This window comes from Camelus ferus, chromosome 22 (genome assembly GCF_009834535.1).
Source record: "Camelus ferus isolate YT-003-E chromosome 22, BCGSAC_Cfer_1.0, whole genome shotgun sequence".
Classification (NCBI taxonomy): domain Eukaryota; kingdom Metazoa; phylum Chordata; class Mammalia; order Artiodactyla; family Camelidae; genus Camelus; species Camelus ferus.
Window position 1 is genome coordinate 27,050,877 of NC_045717.1, and position 22,785 is coordinate 27,073,661.

A 22,785-nucleotide genomic window follows, 5' to 3' on the forward strand; every position below is an offset into this window, starting at 1 on the left:
GCAGGGCCCCACCCCCGGCCTGGCCACGCCCTCCCCACCCAGGTGAAACCCAAGAACTCCAGGTCCTGGGGCTGTTCACACTGTTTATTTGCTTCTCTGGGAAAGTCAAGAACATCAGGGCCTCATCACACATCGAAAGCAGAGGGGTGGCAAGGGCACTTCAGCGGAGGCTCACAGCTCGAGGACTCGGGTGGACTCGAGTAGGGGGGGTATTCCACGGCCACTGCCCAGGGTCGCCTCAGAGAGGGTCTCTCCTCTCAGCCACCAGGGGCAGAGCTGAGATGGGGACCCAGGCTGTGGTCCAGGGCAGCCCCTGCACCCACCCTCCTGAGGCAGGAGCAGCCTGTGCCCTGGGCACCGGGCTGCAGTCTCCTGGGGGAGGGGCTGTGATGGGGCCTGTTTGTCCACAGCCCACACGAGAGGGGCTGTGAGCACGTGCATGAATGTGCCTCTGGGGACGAGTGTGGCTGCAACCAGGGAGATGTGTGTACATCTCTGGGTGTCAGCTGCTCCCAGGAGGGGAGCCCCTTGCCCCTCACCCCTTCCAGTGAGGGGGGCAGGCGCACATCAGGCTGGGCAGCAAATGGCGGTCTCCAGCTGCAAACCAGGGGATGCTCCCTGCCCTGGGCTAAGTCCCCCTCCACTGCCCAGAATGCGCCAAGCCCAGCAGAGCTGGCGGTGGGCCTGATCTCTGGGCTATGGTTGGGGAGACCCAGGATCCTGGTCCAGGCAGGCTGGAGAAGGGGCCGGGGGCAGCCCCCCCAAGGTCCCCAAATTAGCACCAGGAGGAAGGAGGGCCCAGTGGGGATGGGAGCTCAGGACAAGAAAGGGCTCACGTGGCCCTGCCTTGTACAGGAGGCAGCTCAAAGACCCCTGGCCTGGCCTGGCCAGAAGACGACACAGGGGTCACACCCTTCCCGAATGGGAGGCGTATCCCCAGGGCTCCCCTTCCCAGGTTCCATCATCTGCTGGCTGCGCCAAAGAGTGTGTGGGGGGAGGGGCACATGAGGCTGGGGGTGTCCCGAGGGGCCCGTGCTCCATTCTAAGACTTCGAGCCTGGTCTCCCTAGAGAGGCACAGCCTCACCCCGACTGCCCAAGATCCAGACCCAGTGCCTCGGCCTCCACTTTCAGAGGCTGAGTGGGGACAGAGCAGTCCCCCGGAACCCCTGGCTCCCCAGGTCCCTCTCTGGCAGGGTGTCCCCTCAGGGACCTCATTGGAGGTGGCAGGAAGGCACAGGCAGGAGGCCCAGAGGTGGCAGCTTGGCCTGGGGCTGTGTGGAGGCCGCGGGTCACATCGGCCAGGACCGCTGTGGGTTAGAGCCACCTTGTGGAGCTGCCGCCACGTGAGGCGCCCTCGTGCAGGGAGAAGCGGGAACGTCCGTGTTTCTCCTACCAGGCATGGGTGCACGGCTCAGTGGTTTAGGGGTGTGGGGTGTGGTGACGGGACGGGGGACCCCTGACCCTCTCTTTCCAGTGAAAGACAACTCAGGAGGAACACGTGACGACACAGCGCGTCCTGGGCCCATGACTGCGGGTGGAGGGCGGGCGGGCGCTGTGAGGGCCAGGCTGTGGGTGTCCGGTGCAGAGGCAGGGCCGGGGTCTGGGGGGCCGGGCGGTTCACATGATGGAGCAGCATTTACAGCGCTGCTTCTTCATGTCGAGGTCCTGGGCGTCACTGGCGGGGGCCTCAGGCCCGACCTGGTTCTCCTCTCTGGAGCCCTCAGTGGCGGGGGGCTCGGCCGCACTGCCGTTGGGCGGGGCAGGCTCCTTGGGCTCGGCTGCGTCTTCGATGACCACCAGCTCCGCGGTGACGGTGTCCTGCAAGCCCAGCACCTTCTGGGTCTCAGGCCTCATCCTCCACGCTCTGGTAACCCATGAAGATCATGGTGACTGGGGGCTCCTGGCCGGGCTGGATGCCCGGCATGGCCTCTCCCGGCTGGGCCTGAACTCCCGTGATCTCCCGCCTGGAGGGCGTGGTCCGGATGGCCTCCTCCGACGGTGGTCCCCGGGGCTCCACTGGCCCTGCCGCGGACCCCGCTTCGCTCAGCGTGACCTCGTCTGCCTTGTGGATGAGTTCGTCCACCTCAGAGGAGCTCAGGGGGTGGATCCCATTCTCCGCAGTGCCATCCACAGCATGGACCACTGGCAGGGGGAGGCGGGGTGGGGAAGAGGAAGAGAGAGAGAGAGAGAGAGAGAGAGAGAGAGAGAGAGAGAGAGAGAGAGAGAGAGAGAATGAGTTGGTTCCCAGACAGAAGGGAAAGGCTGGTAGGGCTGAGAGCCATCCCTCGGCAAAAGGAAAATCATAAACTAAATTGCACCTTTAGAACTGATCGACAATTAGAACTCCTATTGGGATCTGCGGATGCAGACAAACTGATGCACAGAGGAGAATTTATAGGAACCAAGAAGGAAAAAATGAGCTCATTTTTCATTGTCTTGCATCTTGAAGCGTCTTCATATTCCCCAGCCAACTGGCACCCACCTGATCGCCCTGCAAAGTAGGTCTGTTTTTTTGCTGTTGCAAAGATGGTGACAATGGAGTTCACAGAAGGGAAGTAACTAGCCCAAGGTCACACAGCTGGCCTGGGCTGGGCCCTGCTCTTTCTCCCAGTCTACACACATTTCCCTGCGTGAGGAGTTGCAGGGGTTCTGACCCCCCCCATTGAGTTCATGTAGACAAGGAGTTGCAGGGGTTCTGACCCCCCCCCATTGAGTTCATATAGACAAGGAGTTGCAGGGGTTCTGACCCCCCCCATTGAGTTCATATAGACAAGGAGTTGCAGGGGTTCTGACCCCCCCCCATTGAGTTCATGTAGACAAGGAGTTGCAGGGGTTCTGACCCCCTCCCCCCATTGAGTTCATGTAGATAACCTTCAGTTAAACTTTGGTTCATCCACCCAGTCTTTGTTTTCTAGTAAGCATCCTGAAGGCTATACCTTTTCCTCTGAATTCTGCTTTGGCTGCAGCTCATGGATTACTGTATGTCATTGTCTTTCAAGTGTAGTTTATAATTTCCATTTTGATATTTTGATTGATTGCTTCTTTAAGTCAAGATTTATTTAGAAGAGTGTTTCTAACTTGAGGAGAGTGGGGCTCTGTGGTCCAGGAACACAGACGTAAGATATAAACTTCATAACAGGACATAGTCACTTTCTGAAAATGCTCTCATTGTGTTTACGAAAATAATGTGCATTCTCGATTGGGCAGAGTTTTATACATGCAATCAAACTTGTTAAGCAGTATTTTCCAAATCTCTCCAGCTTTTGTCATCTGTGTCTCTCTGAGTTGTCATTTTCTAAGCTGAACTGCAGTCTCTAAGGACTGGACTTCAGCACCTGGGAGGAGTCCCGGCCACAGTCCAACGCCAGCCCCAGATCACAGCCTGGCTAACTCCTTCTAGAAACACTGCTTCCCAGTTGCTTAGGGAGGGAGGGAGGGAGGGAGAGACACACCAGGTGCCCCAGGGACTCATCTCCTCCCGGGCCAAGGGTCAGGGCTCCGGCTTCTGGCTTCTGCCCAGAAAGAAAGTGCTTTCCACTCTCAGTTTCCATATCCCTGGAGAGGGGTGCCCACGCTTCAAGGCCTTGTGGTGACTTTGAACTGGAGGCCCAGGTGTGGTTGTGCCTGGGTCACAAAGAATCAAGCTAGGTATTTCCCACTGGCCACTGCCCCAGCGTAGGAATCTGAGCCCTTGGCTGCCATGGAAACGGATCACTTTCCCACTGCTAAGCAACCAGAGGCCAGTCTGGTCAGGTCCTGAATCCCTAGGGGTTAGGCCAGGCTGGGCTCAGTGGCCAAGGTGAGGACATTCTGTGAGCACAGGGATCCTCTGCCCCTTGGCCCTGTGCTGTCATTGGGGCAGTTGGGACTTGCCCAGAACCACATAGCTGGTGAGAGCTGGAGCCAGGATTCCACCTGGGTCAACAGCCCCAAACCACAACAGGGCTGGGCTGTGACAGGACCCCTCTAGTAGCATTCTGGACATCCCAGAGGCCTGAACAACCTCTTTGGAAATCAAAACCACAACGAGGTATCACTTCAACCCCACCAGGACGACAATAATAATAATAATAATAACTTTTAAATGTTCAATAACAAGGGTTGTTGAGGATGTGGAGAAATCGAAACCCTCATGCATGGCTGGTGGGAAAGGAAAATGGTACAGCCGCTGCAGAAACACCCCAGAAGTTCCTCAAATGGTTAAACATAGAGTCACCATGACTCAGCAATTCGACTCCTAGGTATTAACCAAGAGAAATGAAAACATACGCCCACACAAAAACCTGTATAGCACAAAACCGAAAAGTAGAAACATCCTAAATGTCTATCAGCTGATGCCTGGATAAACAAAATGTGGTCCATCCTCACACGGGAATTTCACTCAGCCGTGAAAAAGAGAGAAGCACTGGCACTGGCTACCATGTGGATGGACCTGGAGGACCGATGCTCAGTGAGAACCAGACACACAAGGCACACAGTGTGTGAGTCCAGTGATGTGAGACGTCCAGAACAGGCCAGTCCACAGAGATGGAGTGTGGGTTCAAGGTTACCATGATGGGGACGGGAAAGGATGCAGTTTCTACTTGGGGAAGAAAAATATTCTGGAACCAGATAGTGAGGGTGTACAACATGGTGAATATTTCAAAACCCACTGAATTGGGTGGGGGTCCTGCATCTTCTCCCTTCGTCTTCCATCTTCTCATGAGGGTGGCACTCCTGGACTCACTAATGGACCCTAAAGCTGAGCTGTGTTAATTTTACACCTGACTCAGGGGATCAGTGCTGGGGACCCCATGTCTTGAAGAAGGCCAATACTTGCCTTGATTCCAAATGTCCTTTTAATGTCTTCTTAACACACTGTCTTTACTAAGGTGGGTTCATTCCTTTTTCTAGCATCACTGTGAATATTGCCCAGAATAGACAGAATACTAACCTACAGGCCATGCCAGAAATAAACAAAAGTTTAAATGCCACAATGTTTATGAGACCATCTAAATACTGATGGACTGCACGGTTTAAAGGAAAGTTTTCCTTAGTTTAAAAAAGTGGATTTTACCTTACGTGAATTACATTGAGAGAGACAGAGAGAGGAAGCGGGGAGAGAGGCAGGCACTTTGGAACTTCTCCCCAGGGCTGCCCTCTCCTCCCGTCTCCACCTTCCTTGTGCATGTGTCTCCTCACTGGAAGAGGGGACTCTAAAAACCAGATTAGACCTCAGCACCAAGGCCCTTGCCACCCTTGTCAAGGCCTCTGTCCCCACCCCACCACTCTGCATCAGCCCCAAGGGCTCTTCTCGCCACCCCCTCCCGAAGCCCAGCAAACTCTATCCCACCTCAGGGCCTTTGCATGTGCTGTCCTCACCCAGGTTTGCTGGTACCCACACCCACTGTGTATCTGTTCACCTCCTCTGTGGAGCCTTCCCTGTCCCCTCCCTGCCCTGCTGGATCCTGTCTTGGCCCTCTCTGCATCTCTGGGTGTTTTCGTTTTTTTTTTTTTTGGAGTCTTTATCACAACAGTAATTATTTAAATGAGTAATCTGTGAGGTTGGGATTGAAGGGCTGGCTGGCTGGGAAGTTCCCAGGACTGAGTGCCTCTGGCTCAGGATTTGCCCCTGCAGCCCAGCTGGCGCTGGCCAGGCCCCTAGGTAGTTTCCCAGATGGAGGGAGGCTGGGCCGCAGGTCCGTGGGCTGTGGGATGAGACCCGGCCCTGGACGGTGCCCCATCAAACCAGCGTGGGTCCGCGCTGGCCAGGCGGGAGAGGGGCGCGTACCTTTGGTCTCGTCCTCGTAGACCTTGACGCCCTGAGGGAGGCGCTCCCGGGGGAGCACGGTGGCGCTGGACAGCACCCGCGTCTCCCCGGTCACCTTGTCCTTCTCCACCGTGATCTCCACCGAGTACATGGCTGGCACGAGAGGCACCGGTTACGCTGCGGCCCACCTGCCCACGTGCCCCCCACCGGGGTGCAGCCAAGCCAGGGAGGGGAGCCGGCAGCGCAGAGCCAAGCAGCGGGTGCCCTCAATGCGGCCCTCCCCAGCTCAGCGCCCGTCCATGGCTCCCGAGTGCCGCGGGCGTGGGGTCTGAATCGCTCTGCTCGGCCTCCAAGGCCCCCTGGCAGCCCCACTCGGTCTGCAAAGCCTTAGAGTCCAGTCAGTTGGAGAGGCATGCCTTGCCCACTCCAGCCATGATTTGAACACGAGTCTCAAGCCTGTGCGCCCAGCATCCAGGCCTGCCCGCCCGCTCGCGCTCTGCGCTGCACGTCTAAGTCGACCACTCCACGGGGAAGACGGGATGATTCCCTCCTGAACTGAATGAGGTCCTTATCAGCTAGGGCCAGAGATCAACCTCCAGCATCTGCCCTCGCTCTGCAGAAATCGTCACCACGAACACCACACGGGGCCTAGCAGTGAGCCCCTGGCCCCCAGCTCCCACCCCTCCCCCTCCACCACCACGCCCAAGAGCCCCCCTGACCGGCGCATTCTCACAGACGTGTCCGTTCTCCCTCCTGTCTCACCGCCCCCACCCCCAGCCCCTCCGCTGTCCATCTGCAAACCCTGTGGGCGCTGCCTTCACGACACCCAGACCCGACCACTCACCGCTCGTCCCTCTGCAGTCCCTGCTGGTGGGGGGAAGCGCTTGCCCGCACTATTCCTCCCCACCTTCTCACCATCCCTTCCCCCCACCCCGCCCCTCCGGGACAGGCGGTCCCCTCTGACCCGGTCTCCCAGCCCTGCCCACAGCCTGTTCTCCCTATCGCCACCAGAGGGCGCCGGTGAGCACCGACGGGGCGCGTCCTTGCTCGGCCCACCGGCCTCCAGGGCTCCCGCGACCCTGTCCGAGTCTCCCGCACCTCCGGGCCCTGCGTGGCCTGACCCACCCGGTCACCTCCTCGTCCTCACTGCCTTCCTCTCTCCCCATCACTTATTCCCCCCCAAACAACACGGGCTTCCCCGCGGTTCCTCCCACCTGACAGACAGTCCCGACTCCGCCTTGGCACTGGTGGTACCCCCCGCCTGGTGTGCCCTCGCCCCAGATGTCTGCATGCCTTGCTCCCTCACTTCCTTTGGGTCCTTGCTCAAATGTCACCTCCTAAGTTAGGTTCCCCACCCCTCCACCGTGCTCTCCCTTCTCTTCTCCATAAGGAAACCGTACAGGTTGTCGTCCCATCAGAACATGGGTTTGCTCAGGCTGCACCCCTCATGCTGGGCACACAGCAGGTGCTCAACAAGCATCTGCTAAGTGAATGAGCGAGTGACTGTTATTTAAAACCACGTCTCTACACAGCCTAAGACCCCACTGTCAGACGTACAGTTAGGCAGGCTGTGTACTGCACGAGGTCCCTGGCTGAAGGGACAGGTGAGGGCATCTGACTCAGTGCTGGCCAGGGCTACTCAAACAGGCACTGACGCCCTGCAGGTGCCCCTCCTTCTCTGGGAAATGCTACCCTCCACCTCCCTCCTCTTGGGGCAACACCCCTGCACCCTCTTCCTCACCCTGGGCTTCCTCTCCCTCCCCACATGCGGTCACATCCTGGTCTTCACTCCCCTCCCGGGTTTCATGCCTCCAAACTTAGTCTAGTAAGAACGGCGGCAGCAACAAGGCTCTGCTGTTTGTTGTGACTTGTCACTCAGACTGGGGTCTGTGCTGGGCCCTGGGCAAGACGGCTCTGCAATCCCACCCCTCCAGATTATGTGATCAAGCAGGGATTTGAACCCTGACCTTGTAGAACTCTGAGTGCTAACCCTAACTCTTCCCTGCTTGGTAACCCCCAGGGACGGGCACTCCCTCCCTCCCCAAAGGCAGCCTGAGGGTGGTGAAGGAGGGGTTTGCAGGGAGCGAGTGCAGGCGTGTGTGAGCGTGTGCCGCTCCCACCGAGCCCAGGAGCGAGCGACGAGGTTAAGGGGATGGAAGCCATGAGGGGTGTCAGGTCAGAGCCGCCATGCGAGGGGGCCCATCTTCTCGGGGAAGCTGGGCCAGCTTGTGACGGAGGTGCCAAAGCTGAGGGGGCACCCAGGCCCTGCCCAGGCTCAGAGCTGTGGCCTTGGTCTAGCCGCAGCCCCCATAACCACAGCGCTCACCAAGTGCTGCTGCACCCGACCTCACCCTGGCCTGCCAGGCCCCCCAGGGCTGCCACTCGGCCTAGGATGGTGGCTGGACACAGGTCTGAGCCCCAGGGCCAACCCACCTGCCTTCATCATGGTGGAGCCTTCGACCATCCTCATGGGGGTGTTGGAGATTCTCTTCTCTGCTCGGGGGCAAAGGATGGAAAGACAGAGGTCAGAGGAGAGATCACACAGTCTCCCCTACCCCCAGACTCCTGGACACTCCCAGACATGTGTAAATGACTCCCAGGCACCCAGATAACCCTCCCACACACCTGCCCAGATACCTGGCCCCTCCCCCTAAACATGCATACACCCAGACCCTCCACACAGGTGCGCATGCCCAGAACCCCCAGACACACACAGACTCCCTCCCTAAAAAGAAAACACACTCCAGCCCCACAGCCCATTCATTGTACATCTCTTGGTCCAAATAGTTTTCACAAGATCCCTGAGAGGCCTGCATGGATTTTTTCTTAATTATTAATTTTTAATTCCACAGTAAGACAAGCAGACACTCTCTTCTTGTGAATAATTAACACATGACAAATCAGGCCCAAGGCGCTCTGGCTGCCACCTCCAATCCTGGCTGGTGGCTCCCCTTCCATGCTTTAGACACAGAAATAGACATGTTTAGTATATATTTTAATATATAGCTTATGCTGTAGAATTTTACATACTTAATAACTTAGTATTACATTTAATAAACTTATGACTAAATGTATATATTTAAATGTCATGTATCCATGGGAAATACTTGCAAATGTGTATATTTATATACCTGCAATAAACTTATGAGGGGCATAAAATGGATCCCAGAGTTCAAACTTTGAGCTTTTTTCTTTGTTTCCTGGATGGTGGTCTTCCACGTCTGTGTGTGTGAGACCTTTGTCCTTTTAAATGGGGCAGGGTCTCCCGGACAGCCAGGACTGTGATTTCTCACCCCCCACAGGCCCCATCTTACAGATGTGAAAACCGAGGCCCACCCACCTGCCCAGGAGCTCAGAGCAGGTGGGTGTGGCTCCCTGGGGCGGGGGTGGGGGCACCCCACCTGGACCCAGAGCCTCAGGTCGGGGCTGAGCCCTCATCTGTAACGGGTGCTGCAGAAACTCCAGCCCAGGGATGTTATGAAAATTACGTTAAATGACCATGTTGGGCACTGGGCCAGGCTCAAAGCTGCTGAGGACAAGGACAGCCAGAACCACTGTGCTACTGTTTTACTTAATCAGCAACAGTAACACCTTGAAGGCACCCCCTGGCCTGCCACCCCTTCCCTGGCCACCAGAGGGCGCTAGGGCCCGGCCGCCCCTTCCAGACGACATACCTTTGGGCGTGCCCACCGGTGTCTGCAAGAAAGAAGGCAGAGGGGTCAGGAGTGGCGGAGGGCCCCCTCCCGCTCACCAGGGTCCCCTCCACGGGGGGCAGGAGCCTGGGGAGGGCCTGGCTCAGCGGTGACCCCATCACAGGTGCCGTCTCCTCCTGGACCTACCCTCAACCCTGCTCTAGCCTGTGACAGCCAGAAAAGTCCCTGCGGCTCCCAGTATTTCCAGAAACAAAGTCCAACCCTTCCTGGTGACCCCCAGGCCCTGGGTCAGCAGAGCCCTGCCCACTGGCCTCTCCCTCTGCCTCCCACCTCTGGCCTCTCTGGCCTCCTTGCTGTCCCAGGGCCTTTGTGTGCAATGTCCTTCCACTTGGAAGGCCCTTCCTGGATTTCTGCTTGGCCAGCTCCTTGCTCAGCTCCCTGACCACCCAATCCCAATCAAAAGGTGGCTCCCCGCCCCCCATCCCGTGGCTGTCCCCCAGGTGACCATGGTACTCGCCCTGTCAGTATCTGTCTCCTCACAGGAGGCACGCATCACGAAGGAAAAGACCATGCCAGCCAGTCTGTGCTCAATCACCCTCACTGGAAACCCCCTCTCACCTCGAGTCCCTGACTAGAAAACTCCTGCTCAGCCTTCAAAACCTTCTCTGGGAAGGGCGCCCAGTCCTCCCATGAATCAGACACCTCACTGGGAACTCTACAGTGCCCTGTGCTCCCCCACAATAGGTCCAACTGCCTTCCTGTGTTGGCGTGGCCTGATACATCTGCATCTGCCTGCACAACCACAGCCCAAGAAGGCCAGGGCCCGGGTCTGTGTCCTCCTGGTCTGCCACAACCAAGCCGACACAAGAAATGAGGGCCAGTCTGCAGGCTCCAGAACGAGGCCCTCAAACAGCAGTTGGTGATGGACCAGGACAGAAACAGGGACGCTGGCTTCCGTGGCCCTGCCCTGAGATGGGGTGGCATCTCCTGGCTGAAGCCCCTCCGGGGTTGGGACAGCGAGGATGGGTGAGGGGAGAGGAAGTGGGTCCCCCAGGCCCTCTGAGTCCCAAAGACAACAAAGGGGGTTGGGAGCCTCCAGAATTTGTGTTAACATGCTGTGGCGGACATGTGCTCTGGGTCTAGAGTTCTAGGGTCCGGTTTCAACAGAGCCTGGTACAGACGCCAGACCCCAGAATCCATGGCTGAGCCCAAGAAAGACCGTTCTTCAGCTGTGTGGCCTTAAGACAGTCTCTCAACCTCTCTGGGCCTCAGTTTTTGTCTTCCACCAAATGGGAACACTGCTCCCACCTGAGCAGGCCATCCTGAGGATTAGACAGGTGACACCTGTTGTGCTCGAGGAACATAAGGATGACAAGAAGCAGGTGGTATTTGGGGAAAACTCTCTACCAGTGAAGCGCTGCCATCTACTGACTGACTTACTTCCGTGACACCCCCCAGAGGGCGGGGAAACAGGCCCAGGGAGGCAAAGCACCGTGCACAGGGCACACGGCAGGGAGGTGGCCAGGCTGGGATTCAAAGGCTTTAACATCTGCTCGAGCCACCGGCCACAGCCACGGGGAGGCGCTGGAACATCTTTGGGGCGGGGCCAGCAGGGTGGCACCCCTGGAACCATCACCTCTTACCTGCTGAGAATTCAGCACCACCTCTGCCTTCTGGTCCTCCTGGGCCGGGGGCGGGGCTGGGGCCGGGGCGCGGGCTGGGCTCGGGGCTGCTGTGCCCTCCTTGGTGGCAGGCAGCGCATCGGGGTTCTCCAGCTCCTCAATCTCCTTCTCCAACCTGGGAAGGGTGCAGGAGGTAAGGCCCCCTGGCCTTGGATGTTCGCTAAAAGCCCCGGGGGCTGCCTCACTCCTGCTCACATGTAGGGAAACAGGCATGACAGAGAATGTGGGCAGCCAGCAAGGGCCAGAGGCGGGGCCTGAACCTGGGCTGGCGGGTCCATGGGTCCCTTCCCTGGGGCTGGGGTTCACCCCTCTGTCTGCTACCAAGAGATTCTCCTTTTTTTCCACTCAGATACATTTATCTTTACAGGAGGTTTTCTCTCTCCAGGGAAACTGGAAAGATCACTTCACTTTCCAAGTATTGGAAGATAACGGTGCCCGTACACCCAGTGAAAACAAAACTGGCATATTCACTCCCACCGAGGTGTCACCGGCCTGAGGCTTTGGGCTGCAGGTGTTAAAGGCACTCAGCCTGGGGGTGAGGGGGGCATTCTCTCTGGAGGCTCAGGACAGACTGAGGGGAGTGAGTCTGCCGCCCCTAACACAGTGAGCCCAGATCAGCAAGATGGATACAGCAGGGTCAGCCTGGTGGGCTTCCTGGAGGAGGCATCCAGGCCGGAACACTGAGCGGGCAAAATGCAGGTAATGGAATCACCTGAGGAATGGGTTGCCCCAAAAGGAAGAAAGCCAAGGCCCCCAGAAGCCAGCCATGCAGTAGGGCATATGGGAGACCCTCCCCCTGCCCAGGGAGGCACCCAGCAGGTGGGATGGCCAGGAGCCCACCTTGTCCCAGCCCCGGTGGCTGGTCACTCCCACCGACCTTCCATCCCACCTGCCAGTGCCCCTCTGCCTGGTCAGTCCCTGCTGTCTTTCCCAGATGCAGCGCAGCCCCATCTCCTTCCAGGCGCACAGGTTACCCATGGGGAAGCTGAGGCCAAGGTGGGGACCCCAGCTGCCAGTCCCCAACTTTTTCCCAAACCAGACACATCTGGATGGGATCTGGAGGTGCCTATGGTGGGGCCTAGGGCTGGCACATATCTCTGGGCCTCCCTGGCCCAGCAGACATTTGGAATTTTGGCTGTCACTTCCCTCCGCCTGACCCCGCGGCCCCAGGACTGAGCCTGGGCCTCCCGTCTGCCCACCTGCGTGCCTGGAAACTGCTCTGGGCCTTTTGTCCCAGCCCAGGGAGACGGGATGGTCACTTTCCCCAGCCTGCCCCCTCCCCCGGCTTCCTGCAGGCCCAGCTGCCTGGGCCTCCGTGGCCTCCATGGCCTCCATTAGAGCCAGGAAGAGCCAGCTGGGCTGGCGCCAGGAAGCCCCCAGGGAGGCAGGCAGCTCCCATCCTCAGAGACGCGAGAGACGGGAGACCCGCCTGGACTGTGCATCCCTCTCACACCTGCTCTGCCGGGTGGCGAGGGGAGGAGGGGACGCACACAGCCCCTGGGGCCCGGGTAGGGGGCCTGCCCCCACCACGCGTTCCCCGAGCACTGAGGGTCTCCCACCTCGGCCCAGCCCCAGCACCCGGCAGGGGGCAGGTCCCGCAGCCCCGCCCACCTGGAGATGGAGCCCTCAAGGATCCGTGCCTTCTGCTCATCCTCCTGCATCTGCCTCCTCATGTCCTCGTCCCCCTCAGAGGCGGAGGATGGCGTCCCCTCCAGCAGCCAGCGTTCCCGCAGCGCCTTGGACTGGGGCAGCAGGAGTCAAGGTGAAAGTCAGGGGCACAGTCGGGGTCAGAGTAAGGTTGGGGCCCGGGGTCAGGGTCACCCCAGCTTTCCTGCTCCCCCAAACCCCTGTATCCAGCCGAGGCCCGGGGTCCCTGGGCACTGCTGTCCCCCCCAAGCCCAGACTGGCTTTGCGAGGGGCACGCCTGCCCCGTACCTTCAGGTGCTGCAGCTGCCGCCGGTCGTCCTCCAGCTGCCGGCGCCTGCTCTCAATCTCTGCTTGCCTCCTCCGCTTCTCCTGACCGGGCGGCATGGGCGCTCAGGGCGGCGTGGGCCGTGGAGCCCCCGCCCCGCCTCCACTACCCAGGCCTGTGCCCAGGAGGACTTCGCTTTTTCTGTCAGTGGCAGCCACGTGACCCCCAGGGCCCCCACCTGCTCTCCAGCCTCAGTTTCCCCACTGCAGGTGGGCTGTGCTGGGGGTCAAAGAGGACTTTTGGGCTAAGCATCCACACTGAGGACTAAGGGGTCTCTGCATTTCCGTTTTGTGGGAAAGGCCTTCAGGCACTCAAGTTTCCCTCGCCACGCCCTGGTTCTGAGTACCTGGGGCCCCAGGTTGGGTGTGGGGAGCCCCTGAGACCCCAGGTTTCCCCAGCCTCCCCGCACTGGCCACACTGTCTCAGGGACTGGGGAGAACTCACTGCAATGGCCTGAAGCCGCTCCTGCTGGGATGTTGTCTCTGCCACCAGGACCCTGCGGGGACAGAGAAGGTCAGGCCGAGGATCCAACCTACCCCTGCTTTCGGCAGATCTGGTTTGAATCTCCACCCTTGTCTTTGAGCTGGGTGAACTCCTCAGTTTCCCTTCTGTCAGGTGGGACCCTTCCCCACCACCTCAGAGGCAGCACCAGTCTCTCCATCCATCCAATCTCATTAATTCTCCTGATAAATCTTCCCAATAAATCCGGGAGAGGGCAAGAGACAGGAGAGGTGAGGCTCCATCTAGAGACCCGAGAAGTGTTTGGGGAAGAAAGAGCACTGGAGGCTGGGCTCTGAAGGATGCATAGGAGTTCCCCAGGAATCAAAGCCTGGAGAAGAGTGTCTCAGGAAGAGCTGCATCACCTTTCTGCCCAGATGGAGAGACCGATCAAGACAGACCCCTCCTCAGCCTCCCACCAAGCATTCTCCAGCCCTGGGAAGGACACTTGGAGGAGGAAGGACCCGCCAGCCCCACCTCCCAACCCTTGAAATTCAAACCCAAACTCCCTTTCTCACCCAGTCAATGTCTTTTGAGAGCCCATGTAAGGCAGTTCAGCCTTAAGCTGGTATGCAGTAGGAGCTGGATAAATGTCAGTATTGCCAGGTGCGCTTAAAGGGACAGGGCTTCATGCTGTGAGGATCTGGGGCCTTCCAGTGGGGCACAGGGGCCAGCAGGGGGTCCAGGACCTGGAGGATGAGTCATCTAGGCCCCTCCCCCCTCTCCTGCACCCCCTCTCCACCTGGGCCCTCCCTTCCTGGTCGCTGGTGGGTCCCTGGAGCTGCACACAGTAGGTGTAGAGTGAAATGCTCCCGCCAATCAAGCCTGGAACAGTCTTTGCAATGGGCTTAATAGTCACCTCATGGTTCCAGGGCCTCTGTGACAATGCAAAAATGGGGGGAGGGCAGGGTTCTTGAGCCCAAGTGGGGGGCTTCCAGATTGCCTGCCTCAAATCCCAGTGATCACAGGGCCACTCTGGGAGGCGCTGATGGGAGGCCTAGTCTCACGGGGGGAGCTAGACCCTCCCATCTGCCCCAAGCCCCTTATCTTCACAGGGACTGAAATCACAGACTGTCCTTCAGACCCCGCCCACCCCTCGGCCTCGTCTCAGGGTCTGGAGCCACCCCGGGGCCTCCAAAGACCCTCTGCCCTCCTTGGCCTCGGTTCCCCATCTGCACACCCCACCTGCACACCCCATCTAAACCCTCCCTGTTATGCCCTCCTCCTGCTGTGGGTCAGAAGGGAAGTAGGCCCAAAGTCACATACTGTGTCTACCCCAACCCAAGCCCCTGCCCTGCCAGGCAGCTACTCAGTGGACATCTATCCTGTGGCTGCAGTGCCCCATCCGTCCGCCCCACTCAGGTTCAGTTTCCTGGCCTCGCTGAGGCCTGTGAAGTCATCTGGCTCCCATGCCCCAGCGAGGTGACCCCACCCAGCACCTCCTTTCCTGTCAGGAGGCACCTGCCCCTCTGTGCCTCCCAGGGGCCCAGCAGTATCAGCCACACCCTCTGCAGCTTCCCCCTCTCCTTCCTCAGGGAAGCTAGGTTCAGCTGGGTGGAGTTCAAGAAAGGCTTGATCCAGCTAGATGGCTCAGCTGCCCTTCCTAAAGGGCCAGATCTGCTGGATTTCTAGGTCTGCCCAGTCACCCTGGGTGACTTGGGCAGGGGGCCACCCCCTGTGTTCCCCACATCAGCCCACCCCCTCTCTTCTTGAAAACCCCACCTGTCTCACCTCACCCTAGGCCTCTACCATTACTCACCACCACCCTGTCCCCTGACAGCCCACGACCAGAGGCAGCTTCTCAAAACAAGAATCTGAACCAGTCACTCTCTGGCTCTCAAGCCCCCCTGGCCCCCATCACCCCTTGAAAGAAGCCACAAGGCCAGGGTTGCCCAGCCTCCATCCACTTCTCTGCCCTGGTGCCCTCGGCTCTTCCTCTTGTTCACTCTGTTCCAGCCACCAGGACCTCCGGGATGTGCCCAAACTGCACCAAACCTACTCCTACCTCAGGGCCTTTGCACTTGTTCCCTCGGCCTGATATGCTCTTCCCATAGCTGGAAACCAAGGCCCAGAGAGGGTGAGTCACTTGCCTTAAGTCACACAGCTAGAAAGTAGCAGAGCTGGGATTTCTGCCCAGCTCCAGGCCACACCATAGGGCTTCCCTTCTCCCAGCTCTAGTGTGGCCTCCAGGGACCCACCCAGGAAGGAGGCAGAGTTGGGGGAGGGGGCAGAACAGCTGAGACCCCAAGGCAAACAGGGCCATGGCAGGCAGAGGGACCAAGCCACCTAATGTTGGGTCCCCATTCTGGCGGCCAGGTGGCGGTTCAGGCTAGACACGGGGACATAGGGATGGCGGTGAGGTCAGCTCGGCAGGCTTGGAGACAAGGAGGGCAGTGTCCTCGCGGGGCTCGCCAGTCCCTGCTGGGCCAAGCCAGGGCAGAGGAAGGTCAGGCGGGCACAGAGAGGTGAGGGCCGGCTCAGGAAGAGAACATCCATCCCTTTCCACCGGTGATGCTGTCACAGCCTAAGGGGCTCAGGCCTGGGGGCGCCAAAGCCGTCGCACCCGGCCCCGCCCCGGGCGGCCGCAGCAGCCTCGGGTGATGGATGGCGGGGCCCGCGGGAGGCGGTTGCCCTGGTAACCGCGCCATCTCCACGGCAACGCCGAGGCCCAGCGGGCTCGCGGGGGTGGGGCTGGCGCGGAGCATCTCCCGCCCCCGGCCCAGCGCTGGGGGGCTGAGGGGCTGAGGGGATTCCTGCCCCAGGCCTCAGGGGCTGCCTAAATAGGGTGGGATTTGGTTGGGTAATGGGGTCTACCCCACCCCCCCCCACTGCGGGGGGAGGGGGATCCCCTTTCTGGTTTCAGGGCTGCGCCCAAGGAGGGGCTTCTATCCAGGAAGGGTCTGGACCCACCCTTGGCGCCAGGCAGCCAAGGTCAAGCCAAGATAAAGCTCAACATCATAAATCCGAAAAATAGAACAAAATAGGACGATGGAGCCCTAATAAAACAGTGATACAATAGGAACATCCTCTCCAGAGCTCACCATCTTCTGCGGGCGGGGCTCACCCTCACTTTACAGAAGGGGAAACTGAGTCAGGGGAGGAGCGAGGCCTGTAAATATTTGCTAAGCCTCCAACCTCCTGAAGGTCCTGTGAGGCACGTGGGATCATTATGGCCGTTTTATCAATGAATGAACTGAAGCATCAGAACGGTGGAGCGAGGACCTGGACCCAGGCAGGCTCCGGAGCGCACTGAGTGCAGGGTCTCCCGGAGGTCTGGCGGGGGGCAGAGCGCAGCAGGGGTTGGAGGGTGCAGGATGGTCAACAGGATGGTGGAGACTCTCACTTCCGCTCAGGGAAGCAGGGCCAGATTACAAAAAATCTTAGAAGCTGGGCAGAGAAGCTGAGTTTTGGCTAAAACGCACTGGGGAGGGGTTAGAGCAGCGGGTCAGTTTTCCCCGCTGGCTGTGTGACCCGGGCAAGTCACTTGCGTCTCTGAGCCCTCCCTTGGCTCCGCTGCGCGATGGGCCACAGCTCGCAGCTGCTGGTGGAGAGACTTGCCCTCCGCCAGGACGCCCACCTTCTGCGCGCAGGCGTCTGGTTCTTGCGCGGTTATTTTTTACGGCACATGGAGCAAATTCTGGGCTCGAGCAGCCTTGTGGGCGGCTCGAGGGCGTCGGCTTCAAGCGCGTGAGATAATCCGGCTCCAGGAGATGAGCTAATGAGACCCAAACCCAGCGAGGCCTTAGCTTTGCGGGCGTTTATGTTTTAAAGGCCCAGAGAGGTTATGCAACTGGCCCAAGGTCACCCAGCGGGCAGGAGGGGCCGGAGCCGGAGGTGGGAGGCGGGTGGGGGTGTCGCGCTTGTCTTTCCAGAGTCCACGCCCCGCTGGGGCAGCTCCAGCCGGAATGAGGGGGTCCCGGCCCAGGCAGGCGCAGAGCCCAGAGCTGGAACATTCCTGCACTAATTGAAAGGAAACAGCTGACAACGACCTTGGCCATGGCTGTGTGTGGGGGGAGGCAGAGTCACACGGGGCGCGGGGAGGGGGAGGTGAGAGGGAGCCCAGGGGCCCCTTCCCTCACTGGATGGAGGCTGGAGTTAGGGGAGGCTGCTTTCCAGCTCCCTGTGGGGACTTTGTCCCTCCTGACCCACCAGCACCTTCCCCCTCCAGACACTTCCTCCACCTCTCAGCCCACCACAGAAGCCCCAGGGGCTTGCCCCTCACCCTTCATCAGTTTCTTGCCTTCCCCTTTCTTTCCTCCACCTCCAGGCTCAGCTCAAACACAGCTGCCTCTTCCAGGAAGCCTTCCTGGGTCTCCTCTCCTCATCAGGAAGGAATTACTCTTTCTCAAAGCCCCTCAGCACTCAGCACAGGTGAGCCTCTAGGATTACTACTGTTACTGGTGAGGTAAGCAGCCCATGAGACATGGACTTTCTAGAAGGTTCAAAGCTGAGAGATGTCACCCCCATGGTGGAGACCGAGAGAGCAGGCCACAGACCCAAGAGAGCAAAACTGTTGTCCATTAACCTGGGATGGGGAGGGGAGGAGCTGGCCCTGCCCTGGGCCTTCTCTGGCTTTAGCTGCAGAGACCAGCCCAAGACACCCACTGTCCTTCCCCACCCCTCACTCTGCTCCAGCCACCTCAAACATCCCAGCGCCATGCCATGCCACCTCGGAGCCTTTGCACTGACTGTGTTCCCTGCCTGGTGCACTCTCTTCCAGGTCTCCACGGGCTCACTAACTCCCTCAGGCCTGTCTTCAGATATCACCTCTTCACTCAGGCCTCCTCTGACACCCCCCCCCCAATTAGCCTCAGCACCTCCATGCCCTCCATCCCCACCCCTGCCAGCCCTCACCACCAGGAAACACCTGATCATGTTACTTATTTTGTTTATTTCCCCTTGAGGACAGTAACGGTCTCTTTTTGTTCCTGCCATGTCCCCGACACTAGGTACACAGGAGGTACTCAATAAATGTTCAATAGACCAGCGAGTCAATTAGGGTCCTTCCATTTCTCAAGAGGGCCCCTCAAAGGTTCCCCAATCCTTATCACACTCCTGCCACCCTCCATGGACCATTTATCCTGTAATTGCTTCCTTTTTTTTTTTTTTTCTCTTTAAAGAAAATGTTAAATTTATCTAAAACAGGACCTGGGCTCCCCACATCCAGTAGAGGACAAGAGACAAGCCTCAACCACCCTGAAAGTGACTTATAAATAAATACATAAAGCAACCAGAATGCCCATCAGGTGAGGGATGGACAAACACAATGTATCCATCCACAAAGGGGAACATCAGGCACAATGACACCTGCTCCCACGTGGACCAACCCTGAGAGCATGGTGCTCAGGGAGAGAAGCAGACACAGAAGGACAGTGTGTGAGTCCATGGATGTGAGGCGTCCAGAACAGGCCAGTCCCCAGACACAGGGAGGGGGTTCCTGGTTGTCAGGGGCTGGGGGAAGTGAGTGGGGAGTGACTGCTGATGGGGATGGGTTTTTTTCAGGGGGTGATGGAATGTTCTTGAACTGGATAGAAGTGATGGTTATACAACTCTGTGAATGTACTGAAAACTACTGAATTGTATACTTTAAACAGGAGGATTGTGTGGTGTGTGAATATCTCAAAAAAGCTGGTTAAGAATAAATAAATACATACATATATATAGCAGAAATACTGACTCTCTCACCAAGGGCCATGCTGGAGTCAGAGCTGGGGTCCTGCCCACCCTGTGGGGCATCGTAAGGTCCTGCTGGCCCTGCCCTGAGACTCTCCAGGTCAGAAGGATTTGAACACAGACTGACCAGGGCATCACCTGGCTGCTCCCTGACAGGTGTCACTGGAAGGGCCTTCCAAGTCTGCTGTCCCCACTCCCACCCTGCTCTCCCAGCTGGGCCCCCAGGCCTGTCTCTGTCCCACCATGACCCTTCTGTCCAGGTTGCTCTCACGGTGGTCCTCACCTGTCTTGCCCACCACAGGGCCTGGCCTGGGCAACCCTTCCCAATTCCTAGCCCAGCCTAGGCTGTCCCAGCAATGGGCTCTGACTTGCCCTGGGTTCCTGCTTGAAACCCTTGGAGACAGGCACCCCAGCCCAAGCCTGCATGCTCAGGCACCAAGACCACTACTCAGCCATCTCATTCTGCCCCAAGACCCTTCTGGAGCAGGGCCACTGGGCCTCCCAGCACATCTAGGGACTGGGCTATCTCTCCTTGACCAGGCCATCATCCTTGCAGGCAGCTCCAACCACTGCCAAGTTCTGAAGTCTGATCTGCACCCACCCAGATGTGGGGTGGGGGTGGTTGTCCGGTGGGGGTGGGTCCTGTGTGTACCCCAGCTGGTGGGGGGTGGTCCTCCCAGCTCCCACACTTCTCCCCAAACTACCCCCACTGCCCCATCCAGGCTGAGCCCTGACTTGCTTCTCCCTACTCTGGGCCCTCAGCTGCCCCTCTTTCTGGTGCCTGAGTTGGAACCTCACTCCCCTCTTGCTCAGACACCACCCATGGCTCCCTGTGAATCCCCAGCTGGGCACCACAGGCCCGGGAGGACCCAATCCCCAGAGCACAGATCAAAGAATGCACCCCTCTCTCAACACTTCCCACCTCTAGGCCTTTGCATGGGCCTGACTCTCCACCAGGTATGCCCTTCTGCCTGCCTGAGTAAACCCTGAAATATCTTTTGCAGAAAAGGTCCATGGCAGAATGGACCAGGAAACCTTCCTCACATCTCAAAGAAGACCCCTCCAACGGGCTCCTTCAGGCCCCTCTGATCCTGCACAGGGCCGAAATGGTCAGCAGGGAGTATTTCTTAAATGAACAGACAACAGGCTTCCCAGATAGAGAAAGGATGGAAGGAATAGGGTTGCAGACTCCAGAAAGGTGATGTGATGTTTTGTAAGAAAATCAGCCTGTTTCCCTGCATCAAAATACGAGGCCCTTGAGGATGGGCCTCACCACGGGGCTGGAGCAGATCTTTGCAGGTGGTACTCACAGGGTCCAATTGTAAGGCACCTGCCCTGCCCCTCGTGGCACCCTGTCTAGGAGGGGGCTGGGTGGCCTCTGTCTCCATTCACCAGACAAGAAAAGTGAGGCCCAGAGAAGGGGAGTCAGGACACCCCCTCTCCATGCCCCACTTCCAAATCAGCAGTCACAGAAGGGGTCCCTGGGAGGGGAAGCACGGGCAGGTGCCCCCAGGAACCCAGACTGCAACAAAGGCCACCTGCTGTGTGGCCCAGCAGACCACCCAGGCTGAAAAGCCAATGTCAGGACACCCAGGAGCACCCTCCAGCTCACAGCCCCAGGGACCTGGGAAGGTACAAAGCTCCCCTCCCCTGGCAGCTAAAAGGATACCCCAGGAGAAAACCCCAGCACCACTACTTTCCTGCTGCGTGGCCCCAGGAACGTTCTATCACCACTCTGTGCCTCAGTTTCCCCCCCTCACAGGGCTGCTGTAAGAAACAATCACGGTCATATGGACTGAGCCCTCAGAACAGAGCCTAGTATACAGCAAGTGCTCACTCAATGACTGGGAAATCAACGATGCTTGCACTTCTCAAACCAACTTCCTGTTTTCCTGCCACCATCTCCAGCGCTCCCTGCGTGTCCCTGCTCTTCAGATTCACTCTGTTTGAATCAAACTCCTTTGTACTAGGAAATGTTACATTGTTACCAAGACTATGAAGACCAGAAGCCACTGCCACAAACATCAGAGGGAAAACATTAAAAAAAAAAAAAAAGACACAATGAAAGTAAAAACTTATTAAATTCAATTATCACTGGATACAGTCGCCTTTTAACCGGTTCTGCTCCTCATTAAAAAGGGAGATTAGCAAGTGGGACCTCGTTAGCACTCAGAGGAGACTTTCTCCTTGAAAAGGTCCAGACCTCAGGGCGAGAAGGAATCTGGGAGGGTCCTGACCCAACTCTGCTCCCCTGCTCCCGTCCCAGCATCCGAGACTTGCCCTCACCCCAGATGAGGACCTTGGCACCTGAGAACAGCTGCTCCCAGCTTAAGTATCTCTACTAGCCAAAGCCTGAGGCTCCCAGAGGAGCAGCACCGCACCCCTCACCTGGGGCCGCACAGCGACCCCCTCAGTCGGATGTGCATCTGGCTCCGGACCCCCGCCCAGTGTCTCATCCTTCGCCCTGCCCCATCCTTGTCCCAGCTTTACATCACCACCCACCTCCCACCACCCCACTGCTTAGTTCTTGGCTAGTTTTTGCTAACTCCTTACATTCTTAAATTCACGAAAATTAGTTTAATCCTGAAATCAATGAAATGTTGTCAAATTCTTCAATTTATCTTTAAAAGAAACTTTCCAGCACCACCACAAACCGCCACCATCTCCCGTGACTCTGACAGCAGAATCCATGGAAACGGAAGGAGGTGAATGATTACGTTCCAGGAGCCATTGCCTCCGTGCCTGGAGCTGGCTCTGCCTTCGTGGAAGAGGACGAGGAGCCAGGGGCAGGTGCTCACGCAGGGAGGCACCAGATGGAGCCACCCCACCCTTCGCCAACCCAAGGGGACGGCTCCCTCGCAGGACTGTTCGGGTGGTTAACACCAAGTCCTGCTGCACGTCTGCACCCAGAAAAGCCAGTGATCCACCTAGTGGGGGGCGCATGGCGCTGTATCTGACCCGAGGCCAAGAAGGCCTGCGATAGGGCGGCAAGCTCCGTGGGCCCTCCCTGTGCTTTGGGACCTGGGGGCAGCGGTGGCCCCTCTCTGGGCTTCTGTAGCCCTACTGAAAATGAAAGGGACGGCGGGAAAGGAAACAATGGGGCCCATCCAGAACATCTCATTCCTCTGCTCTGGGTGGGTGTTTCCTCCCTCTTCACCCCTCCTCCCTGGAGGCAGCCCCCCTCCCCACAGCCACACCCTGCCCAGGGCCTGCTGTCAGGAGGCCCAGAGGCTCCCCTTGGGCCCGGGGAGCAGAGCAGATAAACAAGTGGGGGGAATGTTGCAGACAGGTCTGGGCCCTGGCTCCCCTGAGCCCCTGGCTGGGCTCCCGGGCTGGGTGGGGAAAGCGGGCTGGGCCTTTGTCTGGCTTTCAGAAGCAGAGGACATGGGTGTCTCCTTCCCGGCGAGGGCAGGAGGCGGTAGCTCCCACCCTGCTGCGGGTGTGGCGGTCACGGGTGAATCCCTGGAGGAAAGTTGAGGGCTCAGACAACACATCCAGCGGGGTGAGCAGGGCAGCCAGGCAGGGTGGGCTGGCTGGACCTCCGTGTCTGGGCCTCG

The 22,785-nt window shown here is 58.5% G+C and overlaps 1 protein-coding gene across 1 annotated transcript; it reads right to left on the minus strand.

Annotated features, from left to right (window-relative positions):
• Positions 1-66: 66 nt before the first annotated feature.
• PALM (paralemmin) lies at positions 67-14,284 on the minus strand. Its single transcript, XM_032466197.1, is given in 10 exon segments — positions 67-1,846; positions 1,848-2,143; positions 5,772-5,903; positions 8,184-8,243; positions 9,425-9,446; positions 11,047-11,200; positions 12,697-12,827; positions 13,021-13,101; positions 13,502-13,553; positions 14,074-14,284. Coding segments are annotated over 10 exon segments (1,182 nt in total). The 5' UTR covers positions 14,100-14,284; the 3' UTR covers positions 67-1,618.
• Positions 14,285-22,785: the final 8,501 nt, after the last annotated feature.